The 25,508-nt window shown below is 37.4% G+C and overlaps 1 protein-coding gene across 1 annotated transcript in view; it reads left to right on the top strand.

Annotated features, from left to right (window-relative positions):
• The window catches only part of CPA6 (carboxypeptidase A6), a 243,770-nt gene extending 221,104 nt beyond the window's left edge, over window positions 1–22,666 (top strand). Inside the window, exons 9-11 of the mRNA XM_081070231.1 lie at window positions 9,026–9,228; window positions 12,895–12,979; window positions 22,018–22,666. Of these exons, the coding sequence (XP_080926357.1) occupies window positions 9,026–9,228; window positions 12,895–12,979; window positions 22,018–22,205 (476 nt within the window). The 3' untranslated portion in view covers window positions 22,206–22,666. The remainder of the gene's footprint in view (window positions 1–9,025; window positions 9,229–12,894; window positions 12,980–22,017) is intronic.
• The last annotated feature ends 2,842 nt before the right edge of the window (window positions 22,667–25,508 follow it).

Below are 25,508 nucleotides of genomic sequence, written 5' to 3'. Positions count from 1 at the left end.
GCATCTTAGTAAAGCCTGGATCTTGCCCCCCAAAGGCTATAAATAAAATTAGATCATTTTAGTGGCTTTCCTTCCACCTGAATTAATTTCTTTTCATTTTAGAGGCTCTGCTTTTCAGATTCTGCTTTTTTTAATTTTTTTAGACAGGATTGGGATAGGAGATGAGTAAGGCAAAAATTCCAAGAAAAAGACAGGCAGATAGCATTTTGAATGTGAAACCCCATTCTGCTAAATCAATACTTAAATCTGCGGTAAATAACATTGGCAGAATGCCAGTCCATAAAATATACCATGAAATGCTCTAGCGTATTCCAGAGTCTAATATACTTCTCAGGCAAACAGCATTAAATTGAGGCATGGCCGTTCTTATTATATTATATATTATGCAGGTTAGCTTGTGCATGCTAATCAAAAAATAAAATTCTTTTTCATTTTATTAGGTACCCAATATTTGTCAAACACTGGGCTAGGCCCAACGAGTAGGGAAATAGGTGTGCATACAATTTTAACACAGGATACTAAGCTTCATGACAAATGCATGGTGTTTGGACACATATAGGAGAGCACCTAACCCAGCCTAGGGGCATTGGAGAAGATGCTGAGAGGAAGTCATAACTGAATTGAGCATTGAAGAACAAGAAAAATCAGATTGTGAAGAAAAGAGATGTTTCAGGCAGAGGTAACATCATGTGCAAAGTCACAAAGGCAAAAAGGGTATGGAAACTCTGGAAAATGACCAGTAGTTTAGTAGGAGTTAAAGCAGAAGGCTTAAGGCAGAGTAGTAGAAGCTAAAATTTCAAGCAGGTTGACCAAACAAGAACATGAAAGACCTTATCCCATAAGCATCTGGTCAGAGGGAAGAAGCATGACCCTCTGAGTTCCAAGGAAGGGGAAAACTATGGAACTTTGAAACTATTTCAGAGCCATGGAAAGTACATGAAATTACCTAGTAAATGGTATAAAATACCAGTCACAGTCCTTTCTGTACAGCAATGGGGCAAAAATCACAAATTGTTTCTTAAGACAGAAAACATACATGCAACACACACAACACACACACACACACACACACACACACACAATAAACTATAATACATATGACTACCCCATTCAAACATTTTGATCGCACTACCTCTATGGCCTTCCGGGCATAGTGAAGATTTCAGAATTTTGTCCAGAAGGCAATCACTGAAGAAGGTTAAGCCGCAGAGTGATAAGATCCGATTTCTGTCTTTAAAAGTTTACAGTGACATTGTTGAGAAGGCTGAACTGAAGGTAGGCCAGCCAAACCAAAGGCAGGGACTGTTCTGATAATGTACAGAAATAAGGATGAGGGCCTGAAGTTCAGGCCCAAAGAGATTTAGCAGGTCAGATCAACAGAATTTGCTCTCCAATTGGATGGAGAGGTGAAAGAGAAGAAAATCTCTAGAATTGTTCCACCAAAGTTTCTGACTTAGGCTGCTAGATGAATGAGGGAAACATGGGTTAAGAAACATAGCAAAAGATTAGTGATGGCTAGGAAAGAGAAAGATGATTCCATATAGGGATATCTTGAGCTTTCAGAGCTTCTGAGACAAGCAGATGGAAATATCCAGAAGGCTACATTATACATGAATTTGAAACTTGAGATAGAGATTCAGGAGTCATTGATTTGCCTACTCAAGAATATTACTCCAGGAATTATCCCATCTCTTTTGTTCTGTTGTCTGCTTGGTTGGTTTAGGGTGTTTGTTTGTTCTCTACTGGAGTTTTCCCATCAGCATCAAAGCATGTTATTCCCCCATCTGAAAAGAAATCCTTCTCATCTCAACTGTTTCCACCAGCTACTGCCCTATTTCTTTGTTCCGTTTTGCAGTGCCAGTTCCTCTCCTTCAAATCCCTCTTAAGCTCATTCCAACATAGCGTTATACCCTCGCAAGTCCATCAAACCATTCTCCCTATTGCTAAATACAATGGTCAAATCTTGATGTCATCTTACTTGATTTCTCGGTAGTATTGACAAAGTGGACATGCTTTCTTTTTCAATACATTTAACTTTGCTTGGCCTCCAGAATATTAAACTCTCTTCCAAACTCATTGGTTGCTTGTTTTGTTTCAGTCTATTCTTTTTATTTTGTTTAATTAATTAATTAATTAATTGTTTTGCTCCTCTCCTTCCCCCTAAACTCTTTTCATTGGAATGCCTAAGGTTCAGTCATGCAATCTTGGACCTTTTTCTTCTCTATCCACATTCATTCCTTTAGATATCTCATCCTCGGCGATGTGTCTATGACTCCCAAATGTATATCTCCTACATTTAATAGACCAAAATATTCTCCCCAACTCCTATATATAACATCTACTTGCCATTTCCACTGAAATAACTAATAGACATCTCAAACTCAAAATATCCAAAACTCAACACTTGATCTTCGCTTTGTCAGACCTGTTCTCCCTACAGCCATTTTCAATTCAGTTGATGGCAACTCCAACCCTCCAGATGCTCAAGCCTAAAACCATGGAAAAATCTTTAACTTTCCTCTCTCTCTCTCTCTCTCTTTCACATACCCTACATCTAATCCATTAGGAAACCCCATTTGACTTTACCTTTAAAATAGCTCTAGATTCCACCATTTCTGACCACTTCTATTACTACCACCTTGGTCCAAACCATCATCATCAGCTCTCACCTGGACTGTTGTAGGAGCCTCCAAACCAGTCTCACAGCTTCTATCCTTGCACACACCCTCCCTACAACACACACACACACACACACACACACACACACACACACACACATACACACACACACTGTCCTCAGCTATAAAGAACCTTTGAACTATAAGTCAGATGATGTCAGTTCTCAGCAAAACATGCTGCAATGGCTAACCATTTTACTCACCCAAAGGACATAAAAGAGCCTATAAAACTTCATATGATGTGGGCCCCCAATGACTGTCTGATCTCATCTATTTCTACCCTCCCCTCAACATGTGGCTCTATCCACACTGGTCAGACACACTCCAGGCCTGCCTTGGAACCTTTGCATTAGCTCTTCCCTCTGCCTAAAACACTCTTCTTCAGATGCAATGGCTGACTCCCTGTATTCTTCAAGTCTGCTCAAAAGTCAGTTTCTGAGAATAACCATCATCTCCATCTTATTGCAACCCACCTCCCCAGAATCCTGGATCTTTTCTGCACTCTTCTACCTTTTTCTCTTTTCCATAACACTGTCCTACTACACAGTGCAACTCACTTATTCTCTGCATTTATTGTTTATTGTCTCCCCTGACCCTTAGCACCACCACTAGAGTGTAAGCTCTGCAAGGCAGGAAACTTTATTCTGCTCATTAATGTATGCCAGTGTGTGGTGCATATGTGCAAAATAAATACTTGTGAATAAATGGAAGTATCAACATACAAATAGTAGTTGAAGAAGCCATACTCATTAAAAAGAGAAATAATTGAGAATGGACTAAGGGCAGAATAATTGGGTACTCTTCCTTTCAAGGGACTAACAGAGGAAGAGAAACCCATAAAAAGGACTGAAAAAAGAATGGTTAGAAGAAAAACATAAAAGAATAATGTATCAAAAACCAAGGGAGGAGAATATTTTAAGCAGGAGGTCAAGCTCTGTGAAAAGCCAGGCTCCGGGCTCTTCCGAAGTCACTTTCCCCTGCTTTGCTGGCCAGGCTCTACTGTTTCTGGCCCTGTCCATCCTGCACATACATATGCTTTCTCTGCATCTTCATCAAAACCTTCCTGTTGTAAACTGTCCTCTCCAGTTGCAAATATCTCTCCATTCATTCTTTGGAAGAAAGCTTACCAGTTTTTATGCAGTCTAAAAGGAAATTTAATAGCCCTATTTCTCCTATGACTTGTTTAAAGCTTACCCATGAAGTTATCAGTCTGTATTTTCTGGGGGCAAGGGAGGATTTGTACCCACGTGCCTAAACAATCAGGGGCTCATTACTTGTACATAAGAATTTCTTAAGTACCTCATTTCCTTTCTGAAACTGTTAACATCTGTTAAAATACCTATAACTTAGGGGAAGCTCAGCATTGCAGATTTGAAATTATTCAAGAAATATTTAGGTAAAAAAAAGTGTTCTCGTGGTCTAAGAGGCTTTTTGAAGACTTTTTTGTTGTTATATTGCCCTTGTATATTCCCAGCTTCCATGGAGATGACCTGGGGTTCAGTTGTCTAATCAAAGAAATAGTCCCATGTAATAATAGTCCTAGGTGCAAGGACCTTCTCTGATCTGGGTAATCTCCACTTATTCATTCAGCAATGCTTAAAGGATAGCAAGGGTATTTTGCTAAGTACTTGGGAATAATAACGCACGACGTCTCCTTGAGGCGCTCACCCTCTAAAGGAAAGGAGAGTCCATGTAAATAAATAACTACTGTACAACATAAATGCTACCCAATTTATACCCAGTCATCCCTAGAATTATTCTCTATTCTATACCCTGCCACTCTTCCCACCAGATATTGAATCTGTACCACCTATGCTAGTACGGGATGTTATAAGAACCTCAAACCTACCCAGAGAAGAATGGTGTTGGCTGGTTCTAGTAAACATGCCTAGGATAAGGCTAGTAGCTTGGGTCAACAGGAGTGTCTCACTGAGGTATACGGCCAGGGACACAAGGCTAGATACTCACCACTCACATCTCCACCTACAGCCCTGATTGTTCTCCTCTCCAAAAGGGACATATAGAGCTGGTCCCATTTTCAGTACCAAACATTTATCCCCCTGGCTACTGAATCTTAAAGGAGAAAATCATGAAGTTCAGTTTTTTTCCCCATATAAAGGACAAAAAACAGCAATTCCACCCTTTGTTAGTTGAAAAAGCAAGTAATTTATCTTTAGCAATTTAGAATGTTCAGTTATTTAGAAGAGGGTCTGATTTTCTAAGGAAATGTCAATAGAGCTATTATTCATTATTCCCAATAAATGGTAGGCCTATATCTTTAAAAGTTATCAGAACACTATATAGTGTGTGTGTGTGTGTGTGTGTGTGTGGTGTATGTATACACACACACCATATATATACATAAATATACATTATGTGTGTATACTGTATATATATATAACATATAATATTGAATATAAGATTTACTCAATGAGTCATATTTTTATTTTGAGAGCACATAATCCTCCAAAATGAAGTTTAAAAGGTATAGGCTGGGGAACTAATTCCCAGTTATATTTCATGGAGTTGGAGGTGGGGGACAGAAAAAGAGAGGATGGGAAGAACACTGATAGTATCATGAAGTGACTTCTAATATAGTGCTCTGAAATGACCATTTGAAAACAGTTATCAACTCACAAGAACAATAATAGATACATATTAAAGAAAATGTTAACATGTAAATGAAAATAAAGCACAATCTGAGCAAATGGAATAGCATAACATGTCTTTATATTGGGTGACTCAATATAATAATATCCTCCCAAAATCAGTATAAATTGAATGTAATCCCAGTTAGAATTTCAATAGGGTTTCATTTTGTTTTCTGCTCTTGCAATTGGTAAAACGGTCATAAAGTTTACAGGAAAAAATAAATAGACCCTAAAAAGCCAATATCAGAGCCTGATATCAGAGCATACTTTAATTCTACTATAGATTGATAGGGTAACAATATGAAATAGACAAACGGATCAGCAGAACAGAACAGGAAATCTAGAAATAGATCCACACATGCAGTAGACTTTTAATATATGACCAAGGTAGTGTTTCAATTCAGAGGGAAAATGACAGACTATTTACTAAATGATGCTGACAGAATTGGCTATCCCTATTTTAAAAACTGAAGGTATAATCATATGTTACATATGTATAAAAAGAAAATCCAGAAGAAGTAAAACTATAAATTACCTATAATCTCTAAGAATACTGAAAACTTTCTTAACTAAAACAGAAAACCCGAAAGCCATTGAAAAAGAAAAGACATAGTGATTATATATAATTTTAAATGTCTAAAATGATATAAACTCCCATTAACAATTAAGTAGAAAAATTACAAATTTGAGGATAACATGCAATGCAGGTGACAGATGAGTATCTACACAAAGCTATTTTATACATGGCTAAGAAAAAATAAACAGCCCAAGAGAGAATAACATGAGCTTAGATCACAAGTAAGCAATTCATAGAAGAGTCTAATAGAAAACAAATATATGCTCAGAAACACTTGCAGAAAGGAAGGAAAATTAAATTCTTGCCATCAAACTGGCAAAAATCAAAAGGTGATAAACTTGTAGAGTATTGTTAGGGATTGAAGAGAAATGGCACTTTTATACACTACTTTTGGGAGTATAAATAGTAACAAACAAGCTTCATAAACAATCTGAAAAAATCTATGAAACTTAAAACGGCAATCCTTTTAAAACTTTTAAATTTTGGATCATGTGAATTTAACAACTACTATATATATATTATGTATACATAATTTTATTATATATACATAATTTTTAAAAACACTACAACAATGCAAAAAAATTGTTGATATGATTCCGTTGATGTACAATTGAAAAGCTATAAATAAAAAGAAAAACAAACATTCAAAATGAAAAAATATTAAACTGATAAGAACAGATTCTACACTTGATCTTACCAAAAGGCTGAGAAGTGATACAATCTAGAAGAAATGGATAAATTTCTAGAAGCATACAATCTTCCAAGGCTGAATCAAGAAGAAACAAAGTTTGAACCCAACAATTACTACTAATGAAATTGAATCCATAATCAATAAGCTGCCAACAAATGAAAGTTCTGGACCAGATGGCTTCAAGGGTGAATTTTACCAAACATTATTTTAAAAAGAATTAACATCTATTCTTCTCAAAATATTCCATAAAAATGAAGAGGAGGGGAGACTACCAAGCTCATTGTATGAGTCTAGCATTACCCTGATTCCAAAACCAGACAAAGACATTACAAAAAAGAAAGTTATAGGCCAATATCCCTGATGAACTTAGATGCAAAAATCCTCCATAAAATATTAGCAAACCGAATTCAGTAATACATTAAAAAGATCATACACCACAAACAATTGGGATTTATTTTTGGTATGCATGGTTGGTTCTATATCCACAAATCAATCAACATGATACACCACATTAAAAAAATGAAGGATAAAGATCATATGATCATATCAATTGATGCAGAGAAAGCATTTGACGAAATCCAACATCCATTTATGATAAAAATTCTCAGCAAAGTGGGAACAGAAAGAACATATATCAACATAATAAAGGCCATATTAAAAGCCATAGCTAAGCATCATACTCAATGAGGAAAAGCTAAAAGCATTCCTCTTAAGACCAGGAACAAGACAAGGATGTCCAGCCCATTGTGCGAGGAACTCCTTGATAATAAGCCTGGGTGTCCTGCAGTGCGCCTGGCAGCTGCAGCAAACCTACCCCTAAAGGAAGGAATGGTGGAGGTTCCCGGAGCTCCAGCCATCTTTGCATGGCAGGGCCCTGATTCTCGCAGGCGGGTCTACAGAGCCACGAGGTGGTTTAAGAGGTCCACTGGTGTGTTATCCTTGAATAAAGCATGAGCTCTGCAAGCCTAGCCAGGGGCAGTGTGTCTTCACAGATTTGCCACTAATGTGATGCTGAAGGCCTGAATCCTCAAGATTTAGTCTGATTTGACTTGGTTTCTTTTCATGTCTGTAGAATTAGACTGTGTCACAGAGTCACCAAACATTTTCCACTTGTTTATGGAAAGACATAGTTTTCTAGGGGTATGTGAGGGATCATAATGACCCAGAATGGCAAATAACTATGGGAAAATGTAATTATTTTCAAAATTTCTTGGAACCTTAATACTTTGTGATTATTATACTGAATCTTATTTTCCTTCCTCCCCTTCATAGATTCATATGATGTAATTTCTTAATTCAAAAATTATTAAAATTTAGTTTTAAGGATTTCTTAACTGAACCATATCTGACCACCAAGATAACTGCAGAGGCCTCTTGGGTTTTACAAAACCAGTTTGGATGTTGCTAACCTAAAAATATAATAGAAATTGGTTTGCCATGTTCTGTGGAATTATTTCTGTCTTGTTTCCATGTTCTTGATATGTCAATATTTATATCTTACCAGACACCTGTACAGATATTAAGACTTTTTTTTTCAATTTTTTTGGGGGGAATATTGGGGAACATTGTGTTTTTCCGGAGCCTATCAGCTCCAAGTCAAGTCGTTGTCCTTCACTCTAGTTCTGGAGGGCGCAGCTCAGCTCCAAGTCCAGTCGCTGTTTTCAATCTTTGTTGCAGGGGGCGCAGCCCACCATCCCTTATGAGAACCGAATCAGCAACTTTGTTGTCAAGAGCTCACTCTCTAATCAACTAAGCCTCCCTCAAGCCTTTCCTTTTGATCCAACATTCACTTATCCAAAAATATTTGTTAAACACTTGCCATACCATTTTTCTAGTTGCCAGAAGCCCAGCAAGGAAGACACAGTCCCTGCCTTCACAGAGCTCTGGAGTCTAACAAAGAATCCAGGTTGGATGAAGGTTCTGTGAGAGCAGGGATTTTTTTTGTGTGTTGTTTCCCAGTGTATCCCAGGCACCTAGAACAGTGTAAATATTGGTCGAATGTTAAAGGAGTAAATATTTAACACTAATTGCAAGTGTGTTGAGTGTTGTGGAGTATATATATGGAGTATACAGGTATTGTGGAGTATATATAAGTAGGAGACCTTATCTGCTCTAGAGGACCATATAGAATTAGTTCTCCAACTGATAGAGCTACCTGCCTCTTTCGAGTGGTTTAGGCAGGCTCAGTTAAACAATCAGCACCTATTTCCTGTTTAGGCCACCCTCCTATTATGTATGCATGCAGGCTTCAATCACCTTGGATTTTTCAGTAATTGATCTCTGTAAATGAGAAGTGAGATGAATTGCTGAATAATACCATCTGTCTATCGAAATAAAAGAAAAATCACAGTCTAACAATGCAGATTTGTGGGTTTTTTTGCTTCTTGCCTGTCCACTCCCCCACCCCATTTTCTTTTATAACTTGCAGATGAAGGAGCTTCTATGCACCCTTGTGATGATACGTACTGTGGACCTTTCCCAGAATCTGAGCCGGAAGTGAAAGCTGTAGCTAACTTCCTTCGAAAACACAAGAAGAACATTAGGGCTTACCTATCATTTCATGCATATGCTCAGATGTTGCTGTATCCCTATTCTTATAAATATGAAGCAATCCCCAATTTTAACTGTGTGGTGAGTATTTGACCCTGTACATGTGTGTCAGGCTTCATGCTTCTTTCTAATGCTAAGATGGTTCTAAACAATGATGAGCAAATATATATTGATGCTATAAATATATAGAATGTTTATTCTAATGAGCATTTTATATTTATTAATTCATTTATTTTTCTTAATCATGTACGGTAGGAAACTATTATAATCCCCATTTGACAGATGAGAAAACTGAAAGCTAGAGAAATTAAATAATTAGACTAAGAACACACAGTTATAAGGGTCATAGCCCCAAACCTAACTCCAGTTTTGTTTTCACCACTGTACTATATACTGCTTCCCAGATGCAATCATTTCAAACCTATTTTTATTCTTACCACAGGTTGTACAGAAAATGTCAGGATGGATTCGATTAGTATTACAGCTTCGGTCACATGTGCAGGGTTGTGATTAACTTTATTGAGTAAATAATTGCTCATAAATTATGGTCTGACTCTCATTAATTAAAAGCAAGTTTTAATTTATAAGCACTATTTGCTTAGTGCTAGTAAGTCTCTGGGCATGTATCTGACAAGTTAGCGCTAAGAATCAACAGCCTTTCAGGCATAAGATTACTTGAAGGTGAGAAAGCAGTGTTCCTTTCTCTCCTCATCTCAGAAATCTGACAAGCTATCCACTACAGGCATAATTCCTTGTAAAGTGGGTATGACTCGGAATCTATGGTATCTAAAAGCCTATCAAGTTCAAAACCAGGCCAAAGTAATGTACAGTGTTAGAAATAAGGAAGAGGACGGGAATAGTGATTGTGAGGAGGTATAGGAAGGCTTGCGGGTTGCTGTTGATATTCTGTTTCTTACTTGGATGGCATTCCATGAGTGTGTGCAATTTGCGATCATTCATTGAGCTATCAATTTAAAATTTGTATACTCGTCTGTATGTATGATATACTTGAACTCAAAAGGTTTTATAAAATAGAAACATCCCTTTCTCCCTATATCGTGAACTCTAAGTCTTGCACCAGTTGTCTGGGTGGCAGGAATTCCTGGTCTAGATGTCCCAGACTAGAAGGAATAGGGAACATGAGGCGATCGGAAGAAGGCCTGGGGGAAACCTTAAATTCTGTCCAAAAGAGGAACTTTGTTCTTGGCATTCCAAGCAAAAAAGCTGAGCAAATTCTCTCTCTTGAGAAACATTGTGAATGTGAAGGTTATATTTGATAGTGTCGTTCTTCGGCTACTCTGTGGGTCAAATAGGATTTTTGTTGTTGGTGGTGGTGGTGACCTGGCACCCTAACCACCTTGTATCACAATGTTTCCATAGGCCAGTGTCTAATCTTTTCTAAATGGGGCACAGTGTCTATTTATATTCTCTCAATAGATTATATGGAGTATATATTACAAATATTATCTGAGAACATTCTCCATATTTTCAACTTGTCTTTCCACCAGGAGCTAAGACTATTTTCTTTTAGTCTTAGATTGGAGGGTGTGGTATAAAGAGTAGATTAGTTGTTCACAACCAAGGATGAATTTGTGTCCTAAGGAACATTGGACAGTGATGGAGACATTTTTGATGGTCATAACAGGGCTGGGGGATGCTATTGACATCTAGTGTGTAGAGGCCAAGAATGCTGCCAAATATCCCACAATGCACAGCACAGCTTCCCACAGCAAAGGATTATTCAGTCCAAACTGTCAGTAACACCACTGTTGAGAAATCCTGTTAGTTGGTTACATATAAGATAAATCACTAAAACCAGGATTATAATTCTCAAAAGCTAGGTTGTCTCTGAATGTTAACCAGAAACCATTAAGTTCTATTAAAATTGCTCAAAAATCAAAAATCTTGTCAATATGTATGAGTCTGTGTTTCTGTTAACATTTTTAGGTCGTTCAAAGTTGCTTTGAATAAGAAAATATTTAAATAAAAAATATACTCCTGACTTAGAGGAGGTCTGATAAGTGAGGCCTGAGTCCTTCGAGACAATTGGAAAGAGAAAGCAATGGAGAAGAGAGAGAGCACTTAAACTCTCTCAAACAGGTGTCTAGCTATGCCACCTGGGAAAATAATTCTTGGAAAATTTGCTGAAGTTTCCACTTTTTCTGAAAGGATCATATCTAAACCTTTTATCTACACGGACCCGTACTGAAGTGCAGTGAGCTGAAAAGGCTAAAACTATGCAATGTTTTGTGTAAATATACAAAGTGGCTATCTTTTTTTTCTGAATGGATGTTTCTCATTGGGTTTAGTCATCTAAAATAAAATAATGAGGAACAAAGAGCTCCTCACCAGCAGAATGCAGTAATCTTCTCAATGTAGAAATATCTGTCCTTGCCATAGGATATTTGTGGCTGTTGGATGTTAAATCTTAGTACATTCTCCAGAAAGAAACTTCATTATGGTATTTATATTCCTCTTCTGTTGGCTCTTGAGAGGGAACTGTCATCATCAGTGAGATCAGTAATAAATTGTCTGCCAGGTTCTGGAGCCTGGTCCCTGAATATCCGTAAGGGGTGGCATTTGCTGCAAATGCTGCTTTGTGCATACCTGAGGTGAATGAGGCAAGGAAGCTGAGGCTGGGTCCAACACACAGCCCCATGGTGCCCAGAGTGCTTCAATTGATGTTTTAAATTATTCATAGGCAAATTGAAATGGGAGAGTTGTATACTGGTGTCAACATACTTCTTTTCCTCTCACTGGTCATACAATACTTCTCTGACTCCTTGTCAAAAGTAGTGCTTTTATACCATTGAAAATGTTTTCCAAGGTAGTCCATCATCCTAGTTCATGTCAGAATATTCACCTTTTAGTATGCCGATTGTGTTGAGTATTTTTCCTGATATTGGGGCATGGGTGAGAAGAGTTCCACGTCAGAATTTCTACATCTTTGAGCTACCTGGCTGAGTTCCATCAGAGACATATGTAACCTTAGTAGTCATGAAGCCTTCTGAAATTGTTCCCGTTCCAGTAGAGATAAACAAACAAGAGAAGTCATTCTTACTGAATTAAAGGGCTTCTTAATTGACCCAAATGTGTTTTAAAGACCGTATACTGAAGTACTCATATGTACTTAAGGGTCAATAAGATTATGTTGATACTCTTGCAGATTTGTGTTTATTCAACATTCATTCAAGAAACATTGATTAAGCATCTGCTATGTTCAGGTACATGGCTAAATACTACATATGTAACTATGAGTGAGACTGACATGGGTCCTGCCCTACCAAGCATTTTATAACTTATAGAAACAGGTGTCTCTGAACTAAAGTAAAGAGGACAGGACACAAAATCAGTGTCTGAAGGGATGAGTATGTATGCACTTACCCAAATCAAACCCTCCTTGCCGAGGAACCCCACCCTACTCATTTAACTAACCTCTATGGGCCTTCCTTTTCTCATCTGTAAAATGGAAATATTTTAGATACTGCTTAAATATTTTAGATCAGTTTAGATACTGATCACTGGCTTGTGGCGAGGATCAGTCAAAGGAAACAACGTGGTCTAAAACATATTGCAAAATGCAGCATGCAACTAAGAATAATATTATTATTAAATAGAAGGATTCCCTAATGTGCCCATCCTTGTTCTTCAAATGATGACTGAGAAGGCTCAAACAACATGCCAGTGTTTCCAAAGATGTCAATGCAATACTGTAAGTGATATAATTTCTCCATTTTTCCCGCACAGGAATCTGCCGCTTATAAAGCTGTAAGTGTACTTTACTCGGTATATGGGGTACTCTATAAATATGGACCTGCCTCCAGCACATTGTGTAAGTTATCTGTGTATGTTGTGTTCGAGTCATCTCTTGAACCAATATCCTGTATAATGACTTCCCTTTAAAAAAAAGAGAAAGGGTGTTCCCCCCTAAAGTGAAATTTTTGACTATAAAATTAGCCAAGGAAAATGAAAGGAGTTTATATCTGATTAGTTTTACACCACTTGACTACACAAAGATCACTGCACAAAATTAAATAAATTCTAAGCAGAGAATATTCAAGGCATGTAGTAATGACTACAAAGTTAAATTGAGATCTTCCAGCTGTAGAAAGTACCAAAATGGGCTCCTTAAGCAATTGTCATTACTGTAAGCATGGAAACGGGTATTGAGAAGATAATGAAGTAATGTTTCAGCCTGAAAAGAGCTTCCCTTTTATTCCTTTCCTCCACCATTCTTGTTATGAAATTCTATTTCTTACATAATACCTTCACCTGAATTTCCCTTAAAAAGTAATTAAAATATTTCTTATTTTATATGAAATAAAGAACAACTGTGTGGGTGGAAAGAATTTGGACAAAGAATCAAGAGACATAGATTCTAGTCCTAATTCTGCCACTAATCAGGATATAATCCTGACCAAGATATTAATCCTGGGCTTCAGTATTCCATAACTGTTAAATGAGGAATTGGACTAGATCGTGTCTCAGGGCCTTTCCAACTCTAAAATTCATTGACCACATGACTTGGAAAATCTAGTGAGAAATCACAAATATCTGAATATCTGTGCGTGCATGTTGAGGTACACACACATATACACACATTATGTGTATATGTATAGATAGTGACAGCCAATTAAGCTGCTTTTCAGTGAGGTAGCAAATTCCTTCTGATGCCTTTAATCTACCCATCTTATTATCCTAACCACTCACTTTCTTCAGTCTTCAGAAGAAAAGCTTGGTTTGTCAATTTACATTGCTTATCAAATAAGTAATTCTAATAATGAGAATGTCCTAAGTATCAGAACTTCTTTCAGATTCTATGAACCTTTCTGGAGGTCATGTTGACCTTTTTAGAACTATTTTTCACTAGAGCCACCATGAAAGGGGAAATACAGTATTGAAAAAAATCACATAACCAACTCTCGGAGAAGGACGTGGCGTAGGTAAATGCTGTGCTTGCCTACTCCCACGACCGTATCAAACTAAATTATAGAACAACCATCCTTGAGAACCACCTGAACACTACCTGAGAAAAACTCCTAAATCTAAGGATATTAAAAAGAAGCCATGTTGAGACTGGTAGGAGGGCCAAAGATACAAAAGGGGCTGGTCCCACACCCATGTGTCGTGGTTAGGAATTGAGAGGGATATCTTGGCTGCGGAGATCCCCCCTGAAGAGCGAGGGGTTCCAGCCCCACACCAGGCTCCCCCACCCAAAGAACTAGTGCCGGGAAGAGGAGTCCCCACAACAGCGGGCTGTGGAAATCAGCAAGGACACAGTCCCTGTGAGATAGAGGACTGCTGTTGACCTAGGCATCCTCTTAAAGGGCCCAAGACTCAGTCACTCACAAATCCTTGCCCTAAGTTCCAGCTAAGGGACAGCAGTTCGAAAAGTTCCAGGGCTATACCTGAAGGATCTGAATTAACTGACTTCAGGGCAAGGGGCGTAGGGTCTAGGACACAAGTGCTGGCAGGTATCACTCTTCCTTTGTTAAGCCTTCTGCCCATCCAGACTGCAGGTTTGGTGGTGGCATGGGGTCCTTAAATCTGAATCTCTATCAAACTGGCTAACATCCCTTGCCCCACCTTGTTGATTCCCTGAAGCCCTACTCCACCTAACTCGTGTGCTGGCCTAAACCTCTTTCAGTAACTGAGCTATTCCTCACAAGTGGCTGGCCTCTGCCCACACTGTGGACTTTCCTAAAATCTCTCAAAGGTCCACAAATGCCAAACTAGCACCAGCTGACCTCAGCATGCCCTCAGCACGACACTACTGGTAGCCAGCCTTGGTTCACAGCATAGCAACTCTCACGTACCGCCAAGCCCAGCACAGGCAGCTAACAACCACAGATCACTTTGTAGATCCTATCAGGTGGTCCCTGGCCAGACACAGGCAACAGCTGACCTGGGCCTGCACCAGAGTCTCTCTCAAGAGGACCCAGAACCAACACACTGGGTCACCAGCTTTAGACAACACCAGAGCACTACCCAATTAGTTTCACAAATGACACACTTAAAAGGTGGACTCAACCCTCCCACAAAACCTCATCTGCTATTATCATGGCCAGTTCTCACAGGCCGTCAGCCTAAAGGTAAATCCTACTCGCTGGAATGCCAACAGCAATCAAGATTCAACTACAACAGGGGGGCACACACAACCCACCAAAAGGAGCACCCAGCTCATGTGATCAGGGATACTATGTCAGCGGACCCTCCAGGGCACCTACTGAAGCCACCCTGTTAAGAATGGGAGATGTAGCAGATATACCTAACATATAGAAACAAACACAGGGAAGCAGTCAAAATGAGGAGATAAAAAAACATGTCACAAATAAAAGAACATAACAAAACTCCAGGAAAAATACTAAAAGAAATGGGAGGCAAGCAATATACCAGATACAGAGTTCAAAACTCTGTAAGGATGCTCGATGACCTTAGGGGAAGAACTGATGAACTCACTGAGAATTTACACAAAGAGATAGAAACCATAAGAAAGAACCAGTCAGAAATGAAGAATACAATAATGGAAATGAAGAATACATTAGAGGGAATCAACAGCAGATTAGGTAAAGCAGAGAACTGAATCAGCGCTTTGGAAGACAAGGTAAACACCCAATCAGAAGAGGAAAAAAACAAAGATTTTCTTTAAAATGAAGATAGTTTAAGGAACCTCTGGGACATCAAGTATGACAAAATTCGCATCATAGGGAAAGCAGAAGGAGAAGAGAAAGAACAAGGGACAGAAAATCTATTTTAAGAAATAATAACTGAAAATATCCCTGACCTAGCAAGGGAAATAGACATACAAGTTCAGGGAGCACAAAGAGTCCCCAACAAGATGAACCCAAAGAGGCCCACACCAAGATACATCATAATTAAAATGCCAAAGGGTAAAGACAAAGAGAGACTCTTAAAAACAGCAAGAGAAAAGCAGTTAGTTATGTTCAACGGTCCTCCCATAAGACTGTCAGATGATTTCTCAACAGAAACTTTGCAGGCCAGAAGGGATAGGCACAAAATATTCAAAGTGATAAAAAGCAAGGACCGACAACTAAGATTACTCTACCCAGCAAGGCTATCATTTAGAATTGAAGGAGAGGTAAAGAGCTTCCCACACAAGAAAAAGCTACAGGAGTTCATCACCACCAAACCAGTATTACAAGAAATATTGAAGGGACTTCTTTAAGAAGAATGAGAAAGAAGAGAAGGAGGAGAAGAAGAAATAATCATATATATGAATAATAAAATGGCAATAACTACATACCTATTGATAACTACTTTAAATGGATTAAATGTTCCAGTCAAAAACAGGGTAGCAAAGTGGAGAAGAAAATAAGACCTATACATATGCTGCTTGCAAGCGACCCATTTCGGATTGAAAGAAGCACACAGGCTGAAAGTAAAGGGATGCAAAAAGATATTTCAGCCAAAGAAAAATGGAAAAAAATAACTGGGGTAGCAATAATTGTATCAGACAAAAAAAACTTTAAAACAAAGGCTATACCAAGAGACAAAGAAGGGCATCTCATAATGATAAAGGGATCAGTCCAATAAGAAGATACAACCCTTGTCAACATTTACATACCCAACATAGGAGCACCTAAATATATAAAGCAAATATTGATGGACATAAAGGGAGATATTGATGGTAATATAGGCATTGTCAGGAACTTTTAACACCCCATTGACATCAATGAATAGATCATCCAGGCAGAAAATCAACAAGGAAATGGTGGCCTTAAATGACACATTAGACCATATGAACTTAACTGATATTTTTAGAACATCTTACCCCAAGGCAGAATATACATTCTTTTCAAGTACACATGGAAAATTTTCCAGAATAGACCCCATGTTAGGCCACAGAACAAGTCTCAGTAAATTTAAGAATACTGAAATCATGTCAAGCATCTGCTCCAACCACATGGTATGAAATTAGAAATCAATGGGTTAACAACAAAATTAGGAAGAAATCAAAAGATACCTTGAGACTAATGAAAACACAATGACCCAAAATCTATGGGACATAGCCAAAGTAGTTCTAAGGGGGAAATTTATAGCAATACAGGCCTATCTCAAGAAATGAGAAAAATCTCAAATAAAAAAATCTAACCTTACACCTAAATGAACTAGAAAAAGAACAAACAAAGATCAAAGTGAGTAAAAGGAAACAATAAAGATCAGAGCAGAAATAAACAAAATAGGGTCTTAAAAAGCAATATAGAAAAGATCAATGAAACCATGAGTTGGTTTTTGAAAATATAAACAAAATTAATAAACCTTTAACCAGACCCATTAAGAAAAAAAGAGGGCTCAAAGACAGACAATTATAATAGAAATGAAATAGAACAGACCAACAACACCACAGAAATACAAAGAATTATAAGAAAATACTACAAACAATTTTATGCCAACAAATTGACAACCTGAAAGAAATGGATAAATTCCAAGAAATATACAGTGTTCCAAGAGTGATGAAGAAACACAGAAAAATCTGAACAGACCAATAGCTACTAATGAAATCAAATCAGTAATCATAAAACTCCCAAGAAACAAAAGTCCTGGACCAAATGGTTTCACAGGTGAATTTTACCAAACATTTAAAGAATTAACACTTATCCTTCTCAAACTATTCCAAAACACTGACAAGGAGGGAAGCCTCCCAAGCTCATTTTATGAGGCCAGCGTTACCCTGATCCCAAAACCAGATAAAGACATTACAAAAAAAGAAAATTATAGGCCAATATTCCTGATGAACTTAGATGCAAAAACCCTCAACAACATATTAGCAAACCAGATTCAGCAACACATTTAAAAAATCATACCCCATGACCAAGTGGGATTTATTCCCAGGTATAGGTTGGTTCAGTATCTGCAAATTAATTAACATAATACACCACATAAACAAAATGAAGACTAAAAATCATATGATCATATCAAGAGATGCAGAAAAAGCATTTGACAAAATCCAGCATCCATTTATGAGAAAACTCAGCAAAGTGGAAATAAATGGAACATACCCCAAAATAATAAAGGGCATATATGACAAACCCACAGCTAACATCATGCTCAATAGTGAAAACTAAATACATTTTCCTCAAGATCAGGAACAAAACAAGGACGTCCACTTTCACCACTTTATTTAAAGTAATATTGGAAGTTCTAGCCACAGCAATCAACCAAGAAATAAAAGGCAACCAAGTTGGAAAGAAAGAAAACTGTCATTATTTGTAGATGACATAACGTTACAGAGAGAACTCTAAAGAGTCCACCAAAAAAACTATTAGAACTGATAAATGAATTCAGTAAGGTAGCAGGATACAAAATTGATACTCAGAAATCAGTTGCTTTTTTATACAGCAAAAACAATCAGAAAGAAATTAAGAAAATGATTCCATTAACAATTGCATTAAAAAAAATAATAAAATACCTAGAAATAAATTTAACTAAGGAGGTAAAAGACCTGTACTTGGAAAATTACAAGACACTGAAGAAAGAAAGTGAGGAAAACACAAATAAATAGAAGCACATACCATGCTCATGGGTAGGAAGAATTAAAATCATTAAAATGTACATACTGCTCAAAGCAATCTATAGATATAATGCCATCCCTATCAAACTGCCAATGGTATTTTTCACAGAACTAGAACAAATAATCCTAAAATTTATATGGAACCATGAAAGACCCCAAATAACCAAAGCAATCTTGAGAAGAAAAACAAAGTTGGAGGTATCATGCTATCTGATATCAAACAATACTACAAGGCTATAGTAATCAAAACAGCATGGTGTTGGCATGAAAACAGATACATAAATCAATGGACCAGAATAGAGAGCTCAGAAATAAACCCACACCTACATCTTCATTTAATCTATATCAAAGGAGGCAAGAATATAGAGTGGAGTAGGGACAGTCTCTTCAATAAATGGTGTTGGGAAAACTGAACAGATAGAGGCAAACAAAAAAATGAAACTAGACCACTTTCTTACACCATATGCAAGAATAAACTCAAAATGGATTAAAGACTTAAATGTAAGACCCAAAACCATAAAACTCCTAGAATAAAACAGAGGCAGTAAACTCTCTGACGTTGCTCTTATCCCCATTTCTGGGTATTTAGCTGAAGAAATCCAAAACACGAATTGGAAAAGATATATGCATCCTTATGTTCACTGCAGCGTTATTTCCAATAGCCAAGATATGGAAGAGCCTACTTGCCCATCAATAGACAATTGGATAAGTAAGTGGTGGTACAGATATACAATGGAATATTACTCAGCCAAAAAAAGAAAGAATGAAATCTTGCCATTTGCAACATGGACCTAGAGGGTATTATCCTAAGTGAAATAAGTCAGAGAAAGCTAAATACCATATGCTTTCACTTATATACGGAATCTAAAAGACAAAATAAATGATCAAACAAAATAGAAACAAAATCATAAATACAGAGAACTGATGGTTGCCAGATGGGAGGGGCATTGAGGGGGCTGGGTGAAAAAAATGAAGAGATTAAGAAGTGCAAGTTGGTATTTACAAAATAGTCTCAGGGATGTAAAGTACAGCACAGGGAATATAGTCAATAATATGGTAATAACTGTGTGTGTGGTGTCAGGTGGGTACTAGACTTGTGAAGGAGATCACATCGTTAAGTTATATGAATGTCTAACCACTATGCTGTATACCTGAAACTAACATAATATTGAATATCAACGGTAATTTAAAATTTTTTAATGGAAAAAATCACATTACCAATTAATACCACTATATATTAACAATTCTAAAACATTAATTTTTGAAAATCTTACTCACACTTCACTTTTCAGCTTGATATCAAGGCACAGTCATAGTATTGTATTGTATTTACTGAGAAGAACCGGTTACCATAGAAATGAGGCTGTCACATTACCATGACGTAAATGTTGGCACATATTGTCTCTGATTTGGCTACAATGACTACTGTTTGTAATTCCAGTGTACTCTAACCCAGAGGGACAATGAAGACACAGCCTACCCTCCACCCTTAACTGAAGCAAAGGGAGCCTGAGAAATAAGTCATTTAGTGTCATCTTCACATAATTCGATCTCTAACTTGTCCTGGCAAAAATAGCATTAAAAAAATGGTATCATTTGAGTAGGTGAAGATGCTCTGAAAATTTTTAAATAATAGTGTTTGTCAGGCTAGATCATATACATTTCAGGAAAAAAGTACATAAACATTCTTCTATGAGACATATATTCACTTAAAATTTATTTTAAAATTATGAAGAGCACGTTATGCTGCAAACTACATGCTAGGCTCTTTGGGGTGTGAAGATGCAAACTAATAACAGCTCATATATGCTAAGCACATTATTTCATTTAATTTTCACAACAACCCTATGTCGGTATTATCCCTTTTTCACAAGGGGAGACTGAGGCAGAAAGAAGTCACAGGTGGTGGGATTGGAGACAGCCCAATCCTGCAGTCAGCTTCTACTATTCACACTTTTAGTTCTGCCAAAAAGATGGAACCTGTGAGGTCACACAAACCAGAAAAAGAGAGCTGTCAAAAAGGATTGTCAGCTAGGTTAAATGCTATTAAGAGGTTGAAAGTAAAGTAAGGTCTGAGGGGGAAAAGGCAAAAAAAAAAAAAAAAAAAAAAAAAAAAAGGAGTTGAGGCCTGCTGTCATTGGTTCCCCTCAGGAATAAAGTTTTCATAGACTGGTAGAGGCAAGAACCAGATTAAAAGTGGTTGAGGGTGTAGAAGTGACATATATACTCTTTTGAGTTCCAAAGCAACCAGAGGAAGCAAAAGAGGGTGGCATATAGCAGATCATGAGAAGAAATCACTATAGGAAAGCAGTGCTTGAACATTTTGGCCAAGGCAGATGCAATAAAGGGGGTTTTCATTAATGAAACAAGGTCCTAGAGAAGGGACCCTCTCACTAGCAGAGAAGACAATAACAAATGGTACCAAAAGATGACACGTAAAGGATGAGTCACATTTCTTCCTGTGAGCTAGAAGGAAGAAAGTCAGAGGGCTATGATGTCAGTACAGGAGGTAATGGGCTAATTACCCATGCTCACTACATTTCTCACTTTCTAGCATGTAGTGAGAAAGTGAGGGGCAGGCCTAAAAGAGAATGAGAAAGGTTCAGTAAATGAGCATCTAGACAAAGGAGCCCAGAGCAGCATCAGGAAGAGAAAAGGACTTCAGTAATTAGTGTGACTTTACAGCAAAGACTTTCTCCAACTCCCTCACAAAGAGGGAAAGCAGACAAACGAGGCCAGGGACTGAGAATTAGCCAAACAAAGGCAGAAAAAGGACTGAGGGAGGCATTGTAAAAGGGTCTGGTGAGACGGTCAGTGAAGTAACTGACGTAGAGTCAAATGAAATTATAAGAAGGCTGGGAGGAATATGGGAACTATAAACTTAAGCAAAGATAAAGAACAAATTCATTAGGAATGGAAAAAATAGGGAAAGTCCAAGAAATGAGGAGGTTTTCTGGGAACAGAATTTCAGTGTTCTAGACCTTGAAAGTGGAGAAGAACTGAGTGATGAGAAGGAAAAAGTCCATGGTGTGGTTTTGTTTGTGGGTGAATGAAGTGCGGGTGGGGATAAATATTATTGGAATTGAGGCTGAGAAATGTTGAGGTCATCACACTGAAAAAGCACTACTACTTAGACTCGATCCTCACAGATGATGGCAGGTATGATTTATAAATTCCATGTTCCCGATGGCAAGAAACTACTTTTAAATCATTCTTGTTGAAACAGTATTTATTGGAAGAATTTAGTATAGCTTAGCAGGCAAGTACTATATATACATTTTTGAAAATTATGCAGACTTACTTTAGTGAGGCTAATTTTTTTTTTTTTTAACTTTTAGATGTGAGTTCTGGTAGCTCAATGGACTGGGCCTACAAAAATGGAATACCCTACACATTTGCTTTTGAACTGCGTGACACTGGGCATTTTGGATTTTTACTCCCAGAGAAGCTCATCAAACCCACCTGTACGGAGACCATGCTAGCTGTAAAGAACATCACATTGCACCTGCTCAAGAAGTGCCCTTGAGATGGCTCAAACGTCAAGTCCACTGCCAGAAAGAGGGCTGATTCTGCCCAAGAGCTCCTTGGCAGTGGGTAAAAATTGTTTTTAATGAGAGGGGCAACTGCTCGGAGTGAATATGTCTATGGACTTTAAAAGGAACTTCTCATGCAATTCAACTCTCTGTGGCAATAAAAAATGGTAATAAAAAAATAATAATAGTAAAATAAGAGCATAGTCTAGTTTGTTGTAAGAGAACAACATCCTTTTTATATCCTGTTAGAGTCTCATTTGATGAAGGTGAGGGATATTTTCAAATTCTTTTGTCTCAAGAAATGTACCAATGGAGGATTTCACTTCAAATAAATCTCATGCTCTCAAGTAATATCTAGACTACTAATAATGTTTAATCATTTGGTCCTTTTGAAATGGAAATTTTTTAAAATGGAAAGAACTATATCCTTTAATATAATAAATATAAAATGTTCAAGACCTCGGATTATTCACATCTTTATCCCCTGACATTAGTGTACCATCTACCTATAAAAAGTATAGCAAGATAGAGCACTTATTTTTATAGCCTTTGAGAATACGCTTTTAAAATAGGAGTAAACACTGAGGTGCCGCACAGAGCAGTAAGAGCTTTACTCTAATAATCTCACCTTATTACTCAAATACTATGATACTACTATTATCCTCATTTTACAAATGAGAAAATTGAGGCTTAGAAAGTCAATATAAACTTTCATGTCCAGGCATATGATAGGACATATATCTGGACTTCTGGAAATAACTAAAACTTCTGGACAAAATATAATGTTTTAAACCATCTTTAAAATACCAGACAAAGAAAAGTAAGGGTATCTCAGGCCAGGCATTGCTTGAGTGAAGGCAGGAACGTAGACAGCTAAGTGGTGCAGTTTATCCTGCAAGCATTGTTCAAACCAGGTGAACGCAAATTGATTTTCACAGCATTTTGGAGAATGAGAGCAGAGAAGAAAGCCCAAGCCTCCTCCAAGATGAAGTCCAATAGCAAATTATCGTCCTACAGGGATTCTGAGATTCCCAAGGGTAAATTACAAATAACCCCCCTATACCTCCAGTGGAACACAAGGAAAATGGACTGTTTGAAATTTGGGCAAGAGTAAAGAAGGGAGAAATTGCCACAGAGAATTTGGAACCAAGCCAACTCTCACCTAGGTTTGCAGCCCCAATTCAGACTACTTATTGAAAGTCCACTTTATGCCATTTTGCTTTTACCAAATGCCTATATTAGTACCTGTTTTCACTAACAGAAAGAAATCTGAAGAGGATTTCCTCTTTTACAAAAAAAAAAAAAATGAAAAGCATAATAGCATTCAGTGTTTGTTCAGCAGTGAGCAGTTATAGAGTCAGGGCCCACCCTGAGCAGCAAGCGTGGCCCCGCCAAGCTCCTTCCCCAGGAACCATGCTCAGCATCAAGCCACCAGAGCTCTGAACTCTGTCTGTGAGCATCTGTGCTTTCTCTCGATGTATTTTATACATCCATTAGCAAGATGTGTCCTTGGGGAACTGCTTCTTTGCTTTACACCCTGTTGGCTTATGAAAGGTTTCATAGAATGCTCTACTTTCAGAAAGCGGGGGAAACCGGTACCTAAATGGTCTGATAAAATTCTAGGCAAGAATTTAATTCAGAGTAATCCCAGTTATACCCTCCCTGTATTTGGTACAAGCAAATAAAAATCCTCTCAGATGACTTACCTGATGTATCATGAACACCAGGATAAAGAGGTGAGCCTAAAAATTTCCAGAAGGAAAAAAAAAAAGATGACAAAGCGATGTGGAATAGAGCAGCGTGAAATTTCTCAACAGCACCACTGAAGCCTGAAGACAATGGAGAATGCTCTCCAAGGTTTGAGAAACACTTCTATCCTAAAAATCTACACTCAGCAAAATGATCAATGAAATGTCAGGATAGGATATAGACATTTTCATAAAATTTAGGTCTTAATTTACCTTTCTCAGGAAACTTGTGAAGGATATGCTCTACCAAAATGAGGGAGTAAACCAAGAGAAAAATATAGGATCCCAGAAAATATGAAATCCAACATAGAAGAAAGGCATGGGGGTGAAAATCTCAAAATAATAGTGAAGGGAAAAGTCCCAGTAAGTGCTGTATGCAAGGTTGAGAGAACTAACTTGGAATAGCAGGAGAACTGAAGACTTCAAATGAAATTCTACACGATGATTATGAAACAGAAACACTTAAATATGTTCAGAGGCAATTTTTACTTACATCAGAAAGTTTGGGCATGAATTAGCAATAAAAGCACAGAAACCAAGCAAACAAACTAAAACCAAGCAAACAAACCAACAAAAAATGCAATTGCTAACGCTGGTGAAAATATTGAGTAATACAAGAGGAGAAATATAATCATAATATATTTATATAGTTAAACAATATTAGCCCTAAATATTAATTTCACCCAAAACTGTGGTATAAATATATTGAAAGGCTAGAAAGAGGTAAATATGTGAGAAGGGGGCATAGGAGAGAGCTAAATCCTCATCTACTGTACTAGGAAGTCAATAGATAGCATCTAAACCTGAAAAAAAAAATCAAGAAATAGCAGTATTTCATTTAATTTAAAAATAAAAAAGTAAACACTAGAAGAAATAATTTAAAAGATTATGAATTATTGAATTAATGAGAGGGAAGAAGAAGGAAGGAAGGATGGAGCAGAGGACTACTGTTTTTTAAGATAAGCCTTGTTATAATACTTAGACTGGTTTTTGTTTTGTTTTTATTATGAAAAATATCATACAGAGAATATTCTTCTTAAAGGAAGATTATTTTTATAAAGGAACGCCCAACTACTCACCACACAGTCTTTTTGAAGTGTAGAAAATGCACATTGTTTCAATAAAAAAAATCAAAATTAAATTTAAAAGAAGTATTAAATGAAATTACACATGGAATGCCTAGCACAGAACCTAGACTATAGTAGACAATCAGGAAATATTAGTTTTCTCTATGTTCTACGAATCTAATTTATCTTTTTATCTTGAAGTCCCAGAAACATATTTGCAGGAATGGATCTCAGGTGAGGGAGGGGTTGTTTTATACTAGTTATTTCTGCCTATAGAACAGGTGAAAGCCAAAGTATCCAGAACAACCAGAGAGTCAGGGGCTCATGAAGACCCCCCAGAATAGGAAGATACTGCTTCTCAAAGGACCTAACAAAGGTGCACACAATCGAATGGTGGCCTTCACGGACCCTGATGCCTGGAACTTTTTTTCCCTTTGATTGGAGCATGCTGCTGAGTTCCTATTCTGTTAGCTGCCTGTGT

This window comes from Rhinolophus hipposideros (assembly GCF_964194185.1).
Source record: "Rhinolophus hipposideros genome assembly, chromosome: 13".
Classification (NCBI taxonomy): domain Eukaryota; kingdom Metazoa; phylum Chordata; class Mammalia; order Chiroptera; family Rhinolophidae; genus Rhinolophus; species Rhinolophus hipposideros.
The sequence above is the reverse complement of the archived record's forward strand: the minus strand, read 5'-3'. Positions and strand labels throughout refer to the sequence as shown.